Here is a 21,715-nt window from a genome sequence, read left to right on the forward strand (position 1 = left end):
CTTGAAATTAATTAATTTTAAAAAATAAACTTGCATTCCTGGGATGTCAGGGTCAGGGGAGGTTCAGAGGTTGCTGCACTGATTCCATTTCAGATTCAACTAATACTTACCATTACTATATATACCAGGCCCAGTGCCAGGTATTTTCATATATTCCACCTCAGGTACTATTAATATCTTCTTACAGATGACAAATTTAGGGCTCAATAAGTTAAACTGTGCCATAGAGGCAAAGAACCGATCAGCAAACAGCAATGAAAGATATATAATAGTCCACAAAGGGTGTAAATCTGACAATTAAAAAACTGAATTGAAATAATGCTCTAAATCCTGCTTATGTTTAGATTAATTCATTCAACAAACATTTATTACCACTGTTTGCCAGTCATTATTCTAGGCACTGGAGATATATCACTAAACAAATCAGATAGAAAACCCCTGTTCTAGTTTACCTGCTACTAGAATGCTCACCAGGGATTTCACAAAATGTAGTCTTTTGATTGGAGGCATTCGACAAAGCATTCACTACAGGGAAGCAGATGTCAGAGAGAGACTTTCTGACAATGAGAATTGTCCTGTAGAGGACTGGTTATACACTAAAATGTACAAGCAGAAAAGCTGAATGACCACTTATCACCAAAGATGCTGAAACTTTTCCAAGCTGAGAGAAAAATTCACAGGTTATAAAGGGAGATAACTAGATAAACTCCTAAGACCCTATTCGACCTTGAAATTCTGTTTCACTAAGCATCAAACAATATTACAGGAGCTGAGATATTATAGTAGCAACTATCTATATTTTATGTGTGTGTATTTGTGTTTGATCACATGTATATCTTAATTATGAACTATTTGCTAGTAAAGATTATGTCTTATTTTCCTTACTATCTCACATATCTAGGTCAATAAAATGAATCAATGAACGTAATATTATAGGTTTAAAGAGGGTAGCTTCCTATTAAATCTTGTACAATTTGATATTTAAATTCCATTTCCAACTTACTATTTTCAAAATAACACTCTTAAAATTTTTGATATTTCCATACTGAAACTGCATTCATCCATGCTTCAAACGAAAAATTCATTAACTATCTAAGTTCCAGCCCTGTGTTAGGTAATAAGGATTAAAAAAACAACAAGGCACCCTCTCTTAGTCTAGAAGACAGAGAGTTACCTAAGTGTGATAAAGTGTTATGACCTCCCTAGTAGCTGGAACTACAGGCTCACACCACCATGACTGGCTACGCTTCTGTATTCTTTGCAGCAATGGGGTTTTGCTATGTTGCCCAGGCTGGTCTCCAATTCCTGGGCTCAAGCAATTGGCCCACCTTGGCCTCCCAAAGTGCTGGGATTACAGGTGAGAGCCCCCATGCCCCTTCTTCTTTTTTACCTTTCTAAATGTGGCTACTAGAAAACTTTAAACTACATAAGTGGCTTGCATTGTATTTCTGTTGCCACAGCGAACAAATTCATTAAATAATAGTTTCCTTTCTTAATAATTATTTATCATGTAGCCAAACTGTTACAGATTTTTTTTTTTTTTTTTTGAGATGGCGTTTTGCTCTTGCTGCCCAGGCTGGAGTGCAACAGTGATATCTCAGCTCACAGCAACCTCTGCCGCCTGGGTTCAAGCAATTCTGCCTCAGCCTCCCAAGTAGCTGGGATTATAGGCATGTGCCACCATGCCCGCCAGTTTTGTATTTTTAGTAGAGATGGGGTTTCTCCATGTTGGTCAGGCTGGTCTCGAACTCCCGACCTCAGGTGATCCGCCCACCTTGGCCTCCCAAAGTGTTGGGATTACAGGCATGAGCCACCGAGAAATATTTTTAACTATTTGAAAAGCAAAACTTCAAACCTCCTCTCCCAATCTGGAAAATTCATGCCAATGACAAAAATGACATCATGGCTATAAAGAAAAGGGTAACGAGTAGTCTAATTAGTAGCGAGGAATTCCTTAAAGCCAGTCCTTGCTAGGTCTCTTAATCCCTCTTACTTCCAGGATAAGGTAAAAAGATACTTACCATTAGGCTGCATAGTCAATGGACTAAAAACCGGTCTAGGAGTTAAGAAGTTTGGGATTTATCCCTGGATCCACCAATACCTTGCTCTGACATCTGACAAGTCAGTTTCTCTGTATGCTAATTTCTCCATCTGTAAAACAGGTGGGTGGGGAGGAAGGAGAGGAACATTTATTACCTGTAAAGTACTGAGATCTCTAATTATTAACAAATTGGGCTACATTATAAGAAAAGTAGAAAATTTAGAGACAGATTTTTTTGCTATTAGAATATCCTGGAGTTGCAAAGTACCTTACAGCAAGTACCACAGGCTGAATTTAGCTAAGCTTCTATATTCACAGAAATAAAGAATACAGATATTTGCTACATTTGGTCCCATGCAAATATTAAATTTAGTTTCCAGCTAACCAGGCTAAGCCAGAATATCAAAAGCCACTAAAAACCTATTAACATTGTGTTATGTGCTGAACTGTGTCTCCCCCAAATTCATACATCAAAGCCCTACCCCCCAATGTGACTACATTTGGAGACAGGGCATTTAAGGAGGTAATTAAGGTTAAATAAAGTCATACAGGTGAGGCCCTAATCTGATATAATTGGTTCCTTTAAAACAAAAGGATGAGACATGAGATATCTCTTTCTCCCACACAGAAAAAAATGCCACATGAGGACTCAGAAAGAAGGTGTCATCTGTAAGCTAAGGAGAGAGACCTCATCTCTAGCCTCTCCTGCCAGCATCTTGACACTGAACTTCCAGCCCCCAGAAGTTTGAGGATATAAATTTCTATTGTTTAAGCCACTCAGTCTGTGGTATTCTGTTATGGCACCCCAAGCATATGGTCACAGGACAAATGGGACTGTAGCAATTCTTTGGGAGTACCTCAGTTCCCCTAAAGAACTTTCACTCTTTTCTTTATTACAGTCAGAGTGGTAGTAAAGTAGAACAAAAACAAAGTAAAAACAAAACAAAACATGCTGAATTTGACGTTAAAATTTTACCCTGATTTGAATCTCAACTCTATCTTGCCTTAATGTTTATTTTCCCTTTAAGATGTTAGGCAGGTAACATGGCTGGACACGGTGGCTCACGTCCGTAGTCCCAGCACTTTGAGCAGATCCTTGAGGTCAGGGGTTCAAGACCAGCCTGGCCAACATGGCGAAACCCCATCTCTACTAAAAACACAAAAATTAGCCAAGCATGGTGGCACATGCTTGTAATCCCAGCTACCCGGGAGGCTGAGGCATGAGAATCACTTGAACCCGGGAGGCAGAGGTTGCAGTGAGCAGAGATCATGCCACTGCACTCCAGCCTGGGCGACAGAGTGAGAATCAAAAAAAAAAAAAAAAAAAAGACTTTAGGCCAGTAACTTAACTGAATCTCAGTTTTCTTATTAGTCAAATAGGAACAATAATCCCAATGCTACCTGCTTCATTGGGCTGCTGTAAATAACAAACAAAAAATGGCTTTGAAAGTGCTTAACGGCTGGGTGTGGTGGCTCACTCCTGTAAGGAGGTTAAGGCAGGAGGATCACCTGTAATCCCAGTATTTTAGGAGGCTGAAGTGGGGGGGATTGCCTGAACTCAGGAGTTTGAGACCAGCCTGGGCAACACAGTGAGACCCCATCTCTACAAAAAATTTTTTAAATTTAACTGGGCATGGGGTACATGCCTGTGGCCCCAGCTACTCAGGAGACAAAAGTAGGAGGACTGAGTTGAGCCCAGGAGGCTGCAGTAAGCTGTGATCCCGCCACTGCACTCCAGCCTGGGCAATAGAGACCCTGTCTCAAAAAAAAAAAAAACATAAAAATAAAAAGTGTGCAATGTGGATACCAAGGATTATTAAAGAAAAAACTGCTGTTTAATACCTTTCTCACAAGGAAAAGTCAGATCTCGAATAATACAATGTACTTACAAAAGGAACATCACAACCACCTGTTACTGGTTAGCACCCAAGGATTCTGTGTTCGCAATTTGATTGACGACTCTATGGAATATCTGCTAGAATGACTTCTACTTTGCCACTTCTTCCTTTGTTTTCTCTTATTGTTGGCTGGGACCTTTAAAATTTATGGTAAGGCTGGGCATGGTGGCTCACATCTGTAATTCCAGCACTTTGGGAGGCTGAGGCAGGAGAATTGTTTGAGCCTAAGAGTTTGAGACTCAGAAACATGGTAAAACCCCGTCTCTACAAAAAAATATAAAAATTAGCCACGCATGGTGGTGTGTGTACCTACAGTTCCAGCTACTTGGGAGGTTAAGGCAGGAGGATCACCTGAGCTTGGGAGGTCAAGGCTGCAGTGAGCTATGATCATACCACTGCACTCCAGCCTCAGCAACAGCGAGAAACACTGTCTCAAAATAAATAAATAAATAAATAAATAAATAAAAATAGGGCCAGGCGTGGTGGCTCACACCTGTAATCCTAGCACTTTGGGAGGCCGAGGCAGGCGGATCACGAGGTCAGGAAATCGAGACCATCTTGGCTAACATGGTGAAACTCCCTCTCTACTAAAAATACAAAAAAAAATTAGCCAGGCGTGGTGGTGGGCACCTGTAGTCCCAGCTACTCGAGAGGCTGAGGCAGAAGAATGGCGTGAACCCGGGAGGCGGAGCTTGTAGTGAGCTGAGATTGCGCCACTGCACTCCAGCCTGGGCGACAAAGCAAGACTCCGTCTCAAAATAAATAAATAAATAAATAAACAAAATAAACAAAATAAAATAATCTTCTTGGAGGATATGAAAGTTCTTGTATTTATTCCAAAAGATAGTAATGGCACTAAGGGGTTGGAATAAGAACAGTAACGTGAATCCTCAAAATGCATGTTTAGAACCCTGAAGCATTAAGAGATTAGTCTTAGGAATACCCTAGAAAATATATCCACTTCAATTTCTGAGAAAAGAGCACAAGAACGCAGACTACTAATATCCAAAGCAGTGCCTCCAGAGTACCTGGGATTATAGGCATGTGCCACCATGCTTGGCTAATTTTTGTATTTTTAGTAGAGATGGGGTTTCGCCATGTTGCCCAGGCTGGTCTCAAACTCCTGACCTCAAGGATCTGCCAGCCTCAGCCTCTCAAAATTTAATGCAATGATGGAAATGTTCAATATTCCTGTTGTCCAATGGGGAGCCACTAGCCACATGTGGCTATTTAGGACTTGAAATGTAGCTAGTACAACGGAGTGCATTTTTTATTGTATTTAATTTTTATTAAATTTAAATTTAATTAGACAAACATGGTAGTGGCTACTCATTGCATAGTGCAGATCTGGAGAATGTAATGACTCCGTATTTCTGAAAGTCATTGAAAGAAGTATAATAGGTAGTAGAAAAATCCATAAGGCTATGGCAGTATCCTTTCAAAATGTAATAAAACAATCACAACAGGCCACCCCTTGAAGCAAGGAAAAGTAGAAAAAAATTCTTCATATATTAAGATATAATTAAAAACTTAGTTACAAATTATCACTTGTATATTAACAACAGTCAAATTATTAATATATAACTATCATTTTAAGTGTTTACTACATGCCAGATACGTGTTAAGTATTTCAAAGAACAGGAAGGGAGGAATATTTCCCCTAGAAATGGAAACTGGAAAACAGAAAAAAAGATGCATCAAATGTACTTCTGAAAACTCAAAAAGACAGAACTCTCAGTTTTAGATAAATCATAATACTATGCCAATATGCACAGAAATTAAAATGGAAAAGCTGTGAGCAGAACATCTGCTCACTGTGGTGATGAAGGACAAGCTACAGGCAGGCAGGACACAGGGAATTCGTCTGGGATGCACCAGACAGGGGACTCGCCTGGCATGCGCCATCGATCAGCCACTCTCTGATTAACAAGTTTTTTTGTTGTTGCTGTTTTGTTTTGAGACAGAGTTTCACTCTTGTTGCTCAGGCTGGAGTACAGTGGCGCAATCTCGGCTCACTGCAACCTCTGCCTCGCGGGTTCCAGTGAACCTCAGCCTCCCAAGTAGCTGGGATTACAGGTGCCTGCCACCAAGCCTGGCTAATTTTTTGTATTTTTAGTAGAGACAGGGTTTCGTCATGTTGGCCAGGCTGATCTCGAACTCCTGACCTCAGGTGATCTACCCGTCTCGGCCTCCCAAAGTGCTGGGATTACAAGGCATGAGCCACTGTGCCCAGCCAAGTATTCCTAGCACATCTCAGCCGATTCTCTGCCCCCAGCTCTCCTTCATTTACTTTTACTTTATTAGGAGATAAGTATGATGAGATGTAATATTCTTCTGGAATGATCCACCAGAAGAAGGGGGAGGAAGGAAACTGGCCAATCTCTTTCTCAAAGAAAGCAATAAATCCTGTCTCCTCCATGTAGCAGAGATGAACAAAGAAGAGGGAGCATATCTCTTTGGTGTTCCCCCCTCTTCACTTACTTTGTAGTAACTATACATCTTTGTGTATGCAGAGAAGAACCCATGAGAACACCAGTACTTCCTTTAACAACTAATCCAGCTACCAATAAGTGGCTAATGAAAATGCCATGACTTCCTTTGTCCTACAGGCAGTCCTAGTATTCTTTAACTATGTATAATGTTTACCCTTTCCAGAAGCTTGCAGAGGTGTGAGGCAGAGCATAAGAGAAGCTAATGCTTTTTGGAATGCTTCGGGCTCATGCTTCTTGAACAGAGAAGTTCAGTGGTTCCTATAGTGCCAAATCATAGTTGCTAGCAGACATATATGGATCTGATGTCATTAAATAATGCAACAGCATCATCATTATTTCAGTCAATATTTGGAATAAGGACAATGACAGTCCCGGATATTCCACTCCTGCCAGTCCAAACACATCAGAAGTAGGATTTTATGTTTAATTCTAGGTCCTATATTTTGAATGAGATACAGATGCACAATCTCATTTAAAGGAAAGCAACAAGGAGAGTGAGAATTTAAGAAACTAGGGAAGGTTAACTAGAAGGAAAGACTCAGGGGAAACATGAGAACTGTTTGCAAATATCTGGAGGGATTTCATGTAGGAGAGAGATGAGATTTGCTCTACTTGTTCAATATTACCCCAAGGGAGAGAATTAGAACTAGTGGGTGGAAGCTATAGGTAGATAAGCTTTAGCACATTATTAGGAAGAACTTTCTGCCAGTCAGAGCTCTGTATCCAAAAGTGGGATAAGCTCTCCGGGAAGGAAAGGCATGAATTTGCCATCACTAAGGATGTGAAAGCAGAGGTAAAATAACCTATTGGTGAAGATATTAAATCATCAGGAGGAAGAGGGAGGCTGGACTGGGTAATCTTTAAAGTTCCTTCCAAATCTAAGACTCCAAATCTGAGTCCTGATTTCATTATTATAAACAACACTGTACAAGTTTAGGTTTTGCAGCATGGACAGTATGTGTGTGCGTGTATGTACGTGTGAATATAAATATATACAATATCAACTTTCTCTCTGAAGCCTTACGTAAGTGTGATATGGGGACAGAAGACATAACAATAGTATCATCACCACCATCATCTTTTTTCTCTTCTGTGTCTTCATCTACCATTTACTGGCACTGTGGTAGGCACTTCACATAACTTACATACTTAAGGTATCTTTTAAGTTAGTTACTTTTTAAGAGTCAGGTCTCACCCTGTTGCTCAGGCTGGAGTACAGTGGAATGATCATAGCTCACTGCAGCCTCAAACTCCTGGACTCACACAATCCTCCTACCTCAGCTTCCTGAGTGGCTAGGATTACCGGTGTGCATCAATGCGCCTGGCTAACTTTTTTATTTTTTGTAGAGACGAAGTCTCACTATGTTACCCAGGCTGGTCTTGAACTCCTGGCCTCAAGTAATCCTCTTACCTTGGCCTCCCAAAGTGCTGCGATTACAGGTGTGAGTCACCGTGCCTGACCGCCTTTTAAGTTCTATCATATTGCAGGTTTATGGGCAAGGCCCAGCTCAATTATTTCCACTGTAGCTACTACAACGTGACTTGGCTGAAATCTCTTCCTTCTTTGAAATAATGAACAATGTGTGCCTGCTTTATTTTACACAGTAAATATAGTACTGACAAGTGTAAATGAAATTTTTTATTAAAATTAAGTATATTTGGACATACCAAAATGGCTAGTTAAAAGCAATCTTTATAAAAATAAGTTCAATGTTCACTGCAAAGTAATCTGCTCTATAAATTTAGATTTCATATATTGGATTTTCTCCTGTACCATTTTGTCCTCTGTTCAAGCCAACCATGTCAAAGTCACATTGCGGTCTTTTCCTTTGTGCTTGGTAACCACTCTGCTGGTATAAACATAGAACTATAGATTTGGAAGAAATGTTGAAAGTCATTTAGTTTAATGTCTCCTCCTCCTTCCATCTCCAATCCTACCATCTCTAGCCAATGTTTTCATTTGGTATACTTCTACTGGCAAAATTTTCATAGTGCATATGTATTACTTTAACATACATACAATATATATGTATTTTTTTTAAAAAATGGTCCAAAGAGGTAAATATTTACCATAATAGTCATACAGGCTTGGACAGGAACCAGTTCTCTTAGGGAGACAGAATGAGAGAGAATGGTGTGTGTTATGACTTGACACCTTCACCAATTATAATATACTTGGGGTTCTAAGGTGTGCATATTTTTGTGGGGAGGTTGAATGTCCCTTACCTCCTTGAAAGTCACTGCTAATCTATATCTCAATTGGATATACCAGCTCTTCAAGTATTTTAGGACAGCTTTCATGTGAGCAAGGAGAAGTTAATTGCTTTCTGGTCTCATCAAGGTTAAACGCAATGACTGACTATACAACGTATCTTACTGTATGACTATATAACATGTCTTAAGTATCTGTTTCCTTGCCCTGCCCATTCTGCCTAATTCATAGTACACTCTTCGAATTGCACACCCTGCCTTCCATCATTACTCTTTTATTGTCTGTTCATTTTTTTACCATGTTGGGATAGCACATTTCCCAATTACTTGGACTAAGTACCTTACTCCAAGCTTAAGGGTATTTTTACCAAATATCTCCAGATTTCCCCTTCTCTATTATGAAGACTCTGCAGCCCGACAGTCTGGGTTCAGATTTGGTTCTATCACTTACCAGTTGTACTAACTTGACCAAGTTAGCTTAACCTCCTGTGCCTGAGTTTCCTCTGCAGCAAAATAAAGACGATAATAGCAATTATCTCATTTAGTTGTTGAGAGGATTAAATAGGACACACACACACAGACACACCACTTAGAACAGTACCTGGCACATAGTAAACACTCAGTCAATGTTAATTTATGTTGCTGCTTCCTTCTCCTTCATCATCATCCTTTGCTACTATTTAGGAAACTATTTTGCTGCAGTCCCAGAGTGTTTACTTCAAAATTTCTTTCCATTAGATTTGTGTTCCCTCTTTCTCAATCCAAACATTCTTGACATTTAATCTCTTCAGCATAGGTCTCTCTGACAAACTGGATTGGAATGGAGCTTTCTTACCTAGCATACCTACTACTATGGCTGGTTTTCACTGAATTATGATGCACACTCATGCTTCACCAATTCACATTCCTCTTCTTTTCATATTAAAAGCCCATTCCTAGACCAGGGGTTGGCAAACTTTTTCTGTAAAGGGCCAGATGGCAAATATTTTCAGTTTTACAGGACATATGGTCTCTGTTGCAACTGCTCAATTCTGTTATCATAGCATTAAGGCAGACATATAATACACTAACAAATGAACATGGCTATGTTCCAGTAAAACTCTATTTACAAAACACTGGTGGCAGAAGGATTTGGCCTGTGGGCCATAGATTGCCAACTACTAACCTAGAGGAATCCTTCCCTAAATAACTCAACCTGGCTCTGATCATTCCAGTATTCTACCTCAAGCATACACTATATCGTTTTACATATATTTATGTGTTTCTAGGTATTTTTGTGTGGTCAGTTTCCCACTTATGTATCTGTACATACAGATCCTTATAAGGAAAGAACTGCAGCCTTTATTTCATTCATTAAACAAAATGTATCTGAGCTGAGTACCAAAATCTAAGCCTAGTAGTAACATATTAAAGACACAAAGACAAGTAAGTGTAAGCCTCTGTTCATGCTCACAAAGAACTCACAGATTAGTAGGAACGATAGCAATTCAAATATACAATCATCGTATGATTTTTGCCATACAGAGATTTGCTATAAAAAGTGCTCTGGGAAAACAGAAAGGAATGATTAACTTTGCCAGAGGTGGGGGAGGGTTGAGGAAAGCTTCATGGAGGAGATGAAGTTGAGCTAGGATTATCAGAAGAAAGACAAATAGGCATTTTAGGCATTCTTCCTAATTATGTGGAATTGAATACAGAAATGGAAATGGATGATGTGTTTGGACAATGCTAGCCATTTATTATAGATGAAAAGGGACAAAGTAAGCTACAGGGACCAATGACAGAAACTGAATGAGCTGAGGCTAGAAAAGTAGAAAGGAGGCTTGCCATACTTGTGAAGAATTTTGCTTGCCATACTAAGCCAATGGTATATTGTATATTGAGGACTCTGGTATCATCCCAAAGATTATATGTTAGATATTGAAGGTCAAAATCTGAATTATTTATGATACTTAACATCCATAAAGGGATTTTAACACTTTTTCATAGACTTTTACATACATTATTTCCAATGTTCATACAGCTTGCATACTTACATGTCTACTAAATTCTGATACTGATTACGAACTTATGATGTAGTGGAAAGGTTAAGACTTACAGGCAAAAGATCTGGGACTTGTTCTTACAGCTATCAGTTACACGATTTTGAGTAAGTCTCTTACACCTTTACTGTTTCTATAAAACAGGATTAATAACAGTACACATACTTATGAGATAAATATGTGTAGAGTAGTTTGCAGATAATAAAGACACACATAATTTGTAAAAATTGCAGAATAAAATGTCAAGAAAGGGTAAGTTTTTTCATTTGCTGTTTTTTGTGACACATATATTCATACATAGCCTAAATAGAGGATAACTCTCTATTTCTACTATGTATAAATACAGGTTCTGACCTTTTCAAGGATCTGATTTTTGCATAGTTCGGCTATATCATATAGGAAATCATTCTTCCTTAGTACGATGTAGAAATCTAAAAGCGAAAGATAGAAAAAAATAGAAATATGAACTACTGTAGATCAAAGAAGACATGCAGTGAAATTAGATTTCATCAGAGGAAGCCAGAAGGCTGGATACCCAGACAAGGCTTCCCAAGGGCAGCAATTTGGTTAAGTTTCCAATTTCCAGGATACTTTCCTCAGCTTTGTGAGTTCAGAACCTTGATTCTGTTAAAAATGGAACAGACTCTTGGGGATACAGCTATAGGTCATACACAATAATGGATAAACTAGAATGTTAATTTATTAATTTGCTGTGAGAAATATAACCGCCTAAAATATTTATTGGTATGTGACCAGGGCCATTCAACTTTAAAGGTGCATCTACACAGGAATCCAAATGAGAACCAGATTTCTTGGGCAGTGTGGAAACAGAGTAAGGAGTTATTTGCCTAACTCAGAAGTTGGCAAACTTTTCCTATAAAGAGCCAGATAGGCTGGGCATGGTGGCTCATGCCTATAATCCCAGTACTGTGGGAGGCCAAGGTGGGTGGATCACCTGAGGTCGGAAGTGAAAGACCAGCCTGACCAACATGGAGAAATCCCATCTCCACTAAAAATACAAAATTAGCTGGGCTTGGTGGTGCACGCCTGTAATCCCATCTACGAGGGAGGCTGAGGCAGGAGAATCACTTGAACCTGGGAGATGGAGGTTGTGGTGAGCCAAGATCATGCCATTGCACTCCAGCCTGGGCAACAAGAGTGAAACTCCATCCAAAAAAAAAAAAAAAAAAAAACGCCAGATAATAAATATTTGCAGCTTAGCAGGCCGTGTGGCTTCTGTTGAAACATGAAAGTAGCCATAGATAATACAGAAATGAATGGGCATGGCTGTGTTCCAATAAAACTTTAATTTCAAAAACAGCCCTTAAAAATGCAAAAATCCTCAACAAAATACTAGCAAACAAAATTCAGTAGCATAGTAAGAGCATACACAATTAGTAAAAGCATACACAATTACCAAGTGAGGTTTATTCCCAGAATATAAGGATGGTTCAACACATGAAAATCAATCAGTGTAATATACCACAAATAGAATGAAGTTTAAAAAAAAAAAAACAACCAACGGCACATGGTAATCTCGATGTAGTGAAAGCATTTGACAAAATTAAAATTTAATGTGCTTTATAATGAAAATATTCAATAAACTAAGAATAGAAGGGAACTTCTTCAACATAATAAAGGCCATATATAAAAAACTCACAGCTAATATTATACTCAATGGTGAAAGACTGAAAGCTTTTCCCCTACTGAGATTAGGAATAGGACAAGGATAGCCACTTTTACCATTTCTATTAAACACAGTACTGGAAGTTCTAGCTAAAGTAATTAGGCAAGAAAAAGGAATTAAAGGCATTCAGATTTGAAAGGAAGAAGTGAAATGATCTCTGTTTGCAGATGATATAATCTTATATGTAGGAAACCCTAAACATTCCACAAAAAAGCTGTTAGAGCTAATAAATGAATTCAGCAAAGCTGCAGGATACAAAGTCACACACAAAGTTTAGTTGATTTTCTATACACTAGCAATGAACAGTGTGTAAAGAAAATTAAGAAAATAATTCCATTTAAATAGTATCAAAAAGAATAAAATATTTAGGAATAAATTTAACCAAGGCTAAAGACTTGTACACTGAAAACTACAAAATATTGCAGAAAGAAATTAAAGATGTAAGTAAACGAAAAGATATTCTGCTCTGTGTTCATAAACTGAAAGACTAATATTGTTAAGATGGCAATACTATCCAAAGCAATCTACAGATTCAACGCAATCCCTATCAAAATCCAAATGGCATTTTTGCACAAATAGAAAAAGTTGTCCTCAAATTCACATAGAATCTTAAAGGATTTCAAATAGCTCAAACAATCTTAAAAAAAAAGAACAAAGTTAGAAAACTTATACTTTCTGATTCCAAAAAGTACTACAAAGCTACAGTAATCAAAATAGTAGAGTATTGGCATAAGGATAAATAGACCAATGTAATAGAACAGAGAGCTCAAAAATAGTCAATAAATTTTCAATAAAAGTCCCAAGACCATTTAATGGGAAAAGGACACTCTTCAACAAACAAGTCTGGGAAAACTGAATATCCATATGCAGCAGAATGAAGCTGAATACTTACCTTATACCATATACAAAAAAATTAACTCAAAATGTGCCAAAGACTTAAATACATATAAGAGCTAAAACTATAAAACTCTTAGAAGAAAATATAGGGGAAAATCTTCAACATTTTAGATTTGACAATGACTATAGGATATGACAAATAAAACACAGGCAACAAAACAGAAAACAGATAAACTGGATTTCACCAAAATGAAAAATTTCTGTGCATCAAAAGATACTATCATGAGGGTGAAAAGACAGCCCACAGAATCAGAGAAAATACTTGCAAATCATGTTTGTAGTCTGTCAATATCCAAAATATACACAGAACTCCTATAATTCAACAACAACAAGAACAAAAAACCTGAACAACCCAATTCAAAAATGGGCAAAAGACAATTCTCCAAAGAAGATATACGGATGGCCAATAACCACATGAAAAGATGCTCAGCATCAATAATCATTAAAGAAATGCAAAAATACCTACAATGATATACTACTTCACACTTATTAGGATGGCTGTTATGAAAAAAAGAAAAACAACAAGTGTTGGTGAGGATATGGGGAAATTGGAACCGTCAGCATTGCTGGTGGGAATGTAAAATGGTACGGCTGCTGTGGAAAACGGTTTGGCAGTTCTTCAAAAAGTCAAATGTGGAATTATCATATGATCCAGCAATTCCACCCCTAGTTATATACCCAAAAGAATTGAAAGCAGGGATTCAAACAGACACCTGTACACCAATGTTCATAGAAGCATGATTCACAATAGCCAAAAGTGGGAAACAATTTAAGTGTCCATCAACAGATGATTGGATAAACAAAACATGGTATACACATCCAACAGAATATTATTCAGCCATAAAAAGGAACGCAATTCTGATAAATGCGACAACATGGATGAACCTTGAAGGCACTGTGCTAAGTGAAACTGGTCAGATACAAAAGGACAACTACTGTACGATTCTACTTACATGAGGAACCTATAATACATAAATTCATAGAGATGGAAAGTTGAATAAGGGTTACCAGGGAACTGGTGAAGAGAAGAGAGTTATATTTAATGGGTATAGAATTTCTGTTTGGGATGATAAAAAAAAATTCTAGGGATGGATAATGGTGAAAACTACACACATTATAAATGTACTTAATGTCTTAAGATGGTAAACTTTAAGTTGTGTATATTTTGCCACAATTTAAAAAAAAGGCAACAGGTGGATGTGCATCAGTGTTTGATAGCCTCATTCAGCCATCTTGCAAAAGGAACACAAAAAGCTTCATGGGGACTTTCAAGAAATCCAATCTTGAGCCACAGAATTCCTTTTCCTGGGTAGTCCTAAATGTCGTCCTCTATCAATTTTCTTTATGACTTCCTGTTAACATGTTTCCAAACTGTTTATCTTCTAATAAACATATTCCTTCTCTGGATAATGTTATTATCTATACATAGCATGCAGTACAGATGGGCTTTGGGCTTGAATACCAACTTTGTCACTAGCTATGTAAACTTGGACAGGTTACTAAGTGCCTCTGGACCTCAATTTCTACATCTTTAAAATGGAAGTAATAGTGCCTACCCCAAGGTTAGGCACTGACTGACCTAAGCTCCTCCAACTATACTAACTGGGATTATCATCAGTATATATTTATTAAAAATGCCAAGGTATAAAACTGGAATTAGGAAAAAGAGACTATTACAGAACAAAGAAATGGAAAGATTACAAGGAAAAGAGGCTAGGATCATTGTGTTAAAATAAACTTTCATGTTGTTAACCTAAAGAACCATCATAGCAGAAGAGAATAAACTATGTATTAGGCACTTTAAAAATAACTTCTTATTAAACTATAACATTATTACCCAAAAGTGCATAAATCATAAGTATAAAAGCTCAGTGAGGCCGGGCGCAGTGGCTCAAGCCTGTAATCCCAGCACTTTGGGAGGCCGGGACAGGCGGATCACGAGGTCAGGAGATGGAGACCATCCTGGCTAACACGGTGAAATCCTGTCGCTACTAAAAAATACAAAAAAAAAAAAAAAAACTCGCCAGGCGAGGTGGCAGGTGCCTGTAATCCCAGCTACTCGGGAGGCTGAGGCAGGAGAATGGCGTAAACCCGGGAGGCGGAGCTTGCAGTGAGCTGAGATCCGGCCACTGCACTCCAGCCCGGGCGACAGAGCGAGACTCCGTCTCAGAAAAAAAAGCTCAGTGAGTTTTTATAATGTATCTCCAAACCAAGAAAGAGCACATTACTAGCACCCCAATATATATCCCCTGTGCCCTCCCCTCCCAGTTACTCCTCCACCCAAGAGTAGCCATGGTCTTGACTTCTATCACCATAGGTTAGTTTTGCCTGTTTTGAACGTTATTTAAATGAAATTACATCATATGGCCTCTTTTATGTCCACTTCCTTCCACTCAACATTTTGTTTTGTGAGAGTCATCTACTGTGCTCCTGGTAGGTGTTTTTATTACTGGACTTAAAGCACCCAACAATTCTGGCATTACTGTTCCCATGTAGATTTTTTTTAAGCTGAACTTTGGAACTTAAGGATTAAGGTACCCATGGTCATTCAACTTCTACATGCAAAAGCTAATATTAAAGGTACTCTGGGACCACATGTACTCGTTTATAAGCGGGAGCTAAATATCAGGTACACATGGATATAAAAGTAAGAATAACATACACTAGGGACTCCACAATGGGGGGTGGGGGTGGGAGGGTGCTGAAAACTTCCTATTGGGTACTATGTTCACTATCTGGGTGATGGATTCAATGGAAGCCTAAACCTCAGCATCATGCAATATACCCTTGTAACAAACCTGCACATGTACCCCCTGAATCTAAAATAAAAATTGAAATTAAAGATTGATTGATTTCAAAGTCCATCCTCTTTTTGGTTTCCTTATGCCTGCCTAGTATAGTTTAAAACAAGAAGAAGACCATCCCTAGTTTACTTATCATAGACCATACACAGTGTGTATGTACAGAGGCTTGGCAAATAGTCAAATCTTAAATGTAAAAAAGTATTGTTAGTGCAAGGAAGGAACTACCTAGGGCACTGGCTTTCATATCTTTTTTGACTGTGATCCACAGACTTAAATCTAGGTGTTTTTTTTTACAACTGTATACATTCCTGGAAACCTCACAATTCTATAAAAATAATGCTTGTGGCCAGGTGCAGTGGCTCACACCTATAACCCCAGCACTTTGGGAGGCCGATCACGAGATCAGGAGATCGAGACCATCCTGGCTAACACGGTGAAACCCTGTCTCTACTAAAAATACAAAAATCATTAGCCAGGTGTGGTGGGGGGCACCTGTAGTCCCAGGTACTCAGGAGGAGTCCCAGCTACTCGGGAGGTTGAGGCAGGAGAATGGCGTGAACCCGGGAGGCAGAGCTTGCAGTGAGCTGAGATTGCACCACTGCACTCCAGCCTGGGTAAGAGCTAGACTCGTCTCAAAAATATATATAAATAAATAATAATAATAATGCTTGTAAGGAAAACAGAGTTAGGAATAGATACTAAAAACCCATGGAACTTTGTATCCTTTACACACACACACATACACATACTTAGTCTCATTAAACTAAATTAAAGGGAAGAAGGAGTACAATCCATTTTAAAATAATTTCCAACTAAAATAATCTTTAAAAGTTATAATGGAACAATCCTGTAGCTCTCCAGAACATTCTTAGAATGGCTTTTTCCCTAAGGTCTTCTGGAGTGAAGATTTGAATGCATGTCATCATCTATAAACAGGAGTCACCTAATAAAGGCTTTTCATGGTAACAAAATGAAAAGCTGAAGTCTCACTCATATGGCTTTGAGGACAGATAAGAGATTATTAATCTGTACCTTTTTTTTTTTTTTTTTTTTTTTTTATCAGTTCACACACTGCCTAAGCAGACTGTTGAAAGATGTCAATGTTACAAGGGACCGGAGATCTCAAGATCAACTTTAACCTCTTAGAGTCTAATAGGTTAGAATCCTATATAGAAAACTATCTCCTTGGACAAAGAGCCCTGACAATAGATTAGATCCTCAACTATCTGGGCCATGAAGAGGGGTAAATAAAGTAATTTGAGCTCAGTGACAGAACAGCATCCATAAACCATTCTGTAAATCCCCTCTAAAGTCTCAGATTCTTATCTTTTAAAAACTGAGGGAGTTATAAATCCATGGCATTATCCAGGGTCTTGTATGAATCCTACAGAATTACAAACTTGAGGGTAAACATGGTTTCTCTGTATCAAGAAACTGAGATGAAAGATCCAGATTTGGCCTGGTTCATTCTACCACAGAGAAGTCACTTCCTCAGGGCTGCCATTTCCTCAACAGAAAAACAAAAGGTTAGAACTCAGTGTTCTCTTAGTGCCTTCCCAGGTGGGTCCCACATTTACTGCAAACCAGCTGCATGCCTGTTTCCTCATCATTCACCTCTGCAAGTATCTGATTTTATGGCTTCACAGAAAATTGAAATAAGGAAACTTACCAAGTTATATTAGTTGTCTTCCTATGAGCAACTCAAGCAGTTGCCTTGACACTAATTTCTGGTTGGGAAACTCTGAGACTACCTATTTTCTCACCAAAAAGCGGCTTCCAGTGAAATGTGTATTCTGTGACTCAGGTAAAGAACTCAGGAAAGGTCTCTCTTCTCTAGAGAAGTGACTTAAGAGGGCAAGAAATAATCTTTGAAAGGTAATAGGTATTTGGCTAAGGCACATCACTGATTTTTTTTAAAAAATTAATTTAAGGTAATGTAAAAAGAATATAGAATAAGCAATCTAAACGGCTCAGGCAGAATAGTGCTCAGTATTTATTAGGAACCTTTTTCATGGCAACTCCTGAGAATAATGCCTCTTTAAACAACTCAGGAAACCTCTGTATGCAAGCACAAAACTAGCAGGAACCAAGAGGCATGAGAAAAAAAACACATGTCCAGTTTCACTTCAGAGACCAAAGTTTATGGTTACTTAGCTTTTTGAGGTTTTTTTTTTTTTTTTTTTTTTTTTGAGACAGAGTCTTACTCTTGTTGTCCAGGCTGAAGTGCAGTGGCACGATCTTGGCTCACTGCAATCTCTGCCTCCTGGGTTCAACTGATTCTCCTGCCTTAGCCTCTCGAGTAGCTGGGATTACAGGCGCCCACCACCATGACTCATTAATTTTTGTATTTTTAGTAGAGACGGGGTTTCACCATGTTGGCCAGGCTGGTCTCAAACTCCTGACCTCGTGATCTGCCTGCCTTGGCCTCCCAAAGTGCTGGGATTATAGGCGTGAGCCATCGTGCCCAGCCTTCCCTCCACCTCTTCCCAGAAATCTAGCTTTTAGAACACAAGATGCCTTCCTCAACTTCCTCAGCTTTTGACCTAGTAATTCATTCCTTACTTTCATAAAATCTACTTTAATTCTTTCTCACTTTAAGCCTCTGGGGTCCAACAGACCAGGATTCATAGTAGACTTTATTGTACTTTTATATGGTAGTATCATACTATTTAATAGTTTAGATAACTCCAAAATTTTATTTCATCAAAATCATTAATGGGTGTCTAACCTTGTTAAATTTAGTGCAATTTGTAACTTTTTGCACCCGGACACTCCTGAAGAATACAAACTCTTATCAGTGAGGGCAGGCTCACTAAGAGCACTGATTTTCAGCAAGGGAATAGGAGGTAGGAGTAATTTGATGGGTAAGGAGGCTCCACTGGATGAAGATGTTTCAGAATCTCTAGAGGTATTTGTGTAATTAGAAAAAGCACCTCTCCTAGTCTATACGCTTCTCCTACTACCCCTGACCCGGGGTCTAGAACAGTGCTATCCAATAGAAATATAAGAATAACGTTCAGTATTTATTAAATAAAGTGCATTATTAAAATTATTTTCACTTGTTTCTTTTAACTTTTAAAAATGTGATTACTGGAAAAATATAAAATTACATAGGTGACTTTTACATTTTTCTAGTAGTCACATTTTTTAAAGTTTTAAAAAAATAAAAAGTGAAAAATGATTTTAATAATGCATTTTATTTAACCCAATATATCAAAATATTATTTTGGCAAGTAATCATAAAAATCATTAATGAAAATACATTATTTGTATAGTGTCTTTAAAATCTGGTATACATTTACACTTACAGCTTACCTCAATTCAGATGCTAAATTTTCATCAGAAATACTTGATCCATTATTTCAATTTCGTAAATTTACACTTGAAAAAGAAAATTCATATAGAAAATTCACATATCCAAATTGTTTCAAACATACTTAAAACTTTTCTAACAACTGAACTGAGATGAGTTTTTAATGTTAAATTTACTTAAAATTAAATAAAACTAAAAATTCATTACATCCAGTCATATTAACCACACGGCTATCAGACAAAAACACGGTTCTAAAGGAAATACAAAATTAAACATCTATTAGGTACTTATTATGTGCCAAGCACTGCTCTAAGCACATTCCATGTATTATGTTGTTCAATTTTTCACTAGTCTATAAGGCAGGCACTATTATTATCTTCATTTTAATGATGAGAAACCAGTGCAGAGAGATGTCTTATAATTTGTCCAAGGTTACACAGTTGGTACATGGTGCAACTGGGAATCAAAACAATGAAATCTGGCCACATTTCTTGTCTCTTAGGCTTAGGATTTTTCAAGGAAAACTGGGCTATTTAGTATGCCTTAACAGCAAATGCAATCTTTTTCCTGTGTTTGAGTTACAGGTTCTCAGTACTGACCTATTTTCTTCCCTATACAATCCCGTCCTGACCATATGTTAACGCAAATTAGATCATATCACTCTCCAGCTTAAAATCCCCAAAGGCTCCCCATAGCACTTTAAATCAAATCCAAGTACCTTATCCTGGCCCACATAGTCCTGCATGATGTGACCCCTACCTACCTCTGCTACTTCATCTCCTACAGCTCTCACCTTTTGCTTTGCTCCAGCTACACTGGTCTTCTCAGCTATTGCTGGAGGCCAAGTTCCTTATGATCTTGGAGCCTTTACACTCCCTGGAATGTTCCGCCTCCATATTCACACGGCTGCCTTCTCATCATTCAGGTCTTAGCTTAAATGTCACCTCCACAGAGAATCCTTCCCTGATCACTCAAACTAAAGTAGTCACCTAGACTCTTTCTATCATACTACTCTTAATTCTCCACACAGCAGTTAGCACCATTTAAAATTTTCCATGTCTTATTTATTTGTCTCTCTCACTGGGGTGTTTATGTTATTCATTCAACATTACATCCCAGCACCTGGAATAGTGCCTGGTGTAAGAGGAGACACTCAATAGGTATTTATTAATGAAATGAGTATATACTAATTTAATAGTAAGGAAAAAAGGCACAAAACTCAAAAATTGTATGACCAGAATAGTGGCTACTTACTGAATTGAAAACATATACTTGGATGGCTTATAATTACAACCCACAAATTGATTTCTGAGAGAAATATAGTTAAGGAAAATCTCTAAAAATGAAACAAAAATGAAGGAACTGCAAGATGGCTGTATAGGAACAGCGCCGGTCTGCAGCTCCCAGCGTAATCGACGCAGAAGACAGGTGATTTCTGCCTTTCCAACTGAGGTACCTGGTTCATCTCATTGGGACTGGTTGGACAGTGGGTACAGCCCACGGAGGGCGAGCCGAAGCAGGATGGGGCATCACCTCACCTGGGAAGCACAAGGGGTCGGGAGATTTCCCTTTTCTAGCCAAAGGAAGCCATGACAGACTGTACCTGGAAAATCAGTACACCTTTGCCCAAATACTGCACTTTTCCCACACTCTTAGCAACTGGAAGACCAGGAGATTCTCTCCCGTGCCTGGCTTGGTGGGTCCCATGCCCATGGAGCCTTGCTCACTGCTAGCGCAGCAGTCTGAGATTGACCTGAAAGACTGCAGCCTCGCAGGAGGAGGGGTGTCTGCCACTGCTGAGGCTTGAGTAGGTAAACAAAGCGGCCAGGAAGCTCAAACTGGGCAGAGCCCACTGCAGCTCAACAGGCCTACTGCCTCTATAGACTCTACCTCTGTGGGCAGGGCATAGCTGAACAAAAGGTAGCAGACAACTTCTGCAGATTTAAACATCCCTGTCTGACAGCTCTGAAGAGAGCAGTGGTTCTCCTAGCACAGTGTTTGAGCTCTGAGAACAGACAGACTGCATCCTCAAGTGGTTCCCGGAACCCCATGTAACCTGACTGGGAGGCACCTCCCAGTAGGGGTCGACTGACATCTCATACAGGCAGATGCCCCTCTGGGACGAAGCTTTCAGAGGAAGGATCAGGCAGCAATATTTGCTGTTCTGCAATATTTGCTGTTCTGCAGCCTCTGCTGGTGATACCCAGGCAAACAGGATCTGGAGTGGACCTCCGGCAAACTCCAACAGACCTGCAGCTAAGGGACCTGACTGCTAAAAGGAAAACTAACAAACAGAAAGGAATAGCATCAACATCAACAAAAAGGACATC

At 38.7% G+C, this 21,715-nt stretch overlaps 1 protein-coding gene across 17 annotated transcripts in view; it reads right to left on the bottom strand.

Moving 5' to 3' along the window:
• The window catches only part of SCMH1 (Scm polycomb group protein homolog 1), a 225,002-nt gene that overhangs the window by 165,728 nt on the left and 37,559 nt on the right, over positions 1 to 21,715 (bottom strand). For all 17 annotated transcript variants that reach the window (XR_004184447.1, XM_031667500.1, XM_031667486.1 and 14 more), the window contains exon 2: positions 2,022 to 2,151. Coding sequence is in view for 5 of the 17 variants with exons in the window: in XM_031667486.1 (XP_031523346.1) it covers positions 2,022 to 2,034 (13 nt within the window). In the remaining 12 variants the exon portion in view is untranslated. The remainder of the gene's footprint in view (positions 1 to 2,021; positions 2,152 to 21,715) is intronic.

Source organism: Papio anubis, chromosome 1, assembly GCF_008728515.1.
Source record: "Papio anubis isolate 15944 chromosome 1, Panubis1.0, whole genome shotgun sequence".
NCBI classification, from domain to species: domain Eukaryota; kingdom Metazoa; phylum Chordata; class Mammalia; order Primates; family Cercopithecidae; genus Papio; species Papio anubis.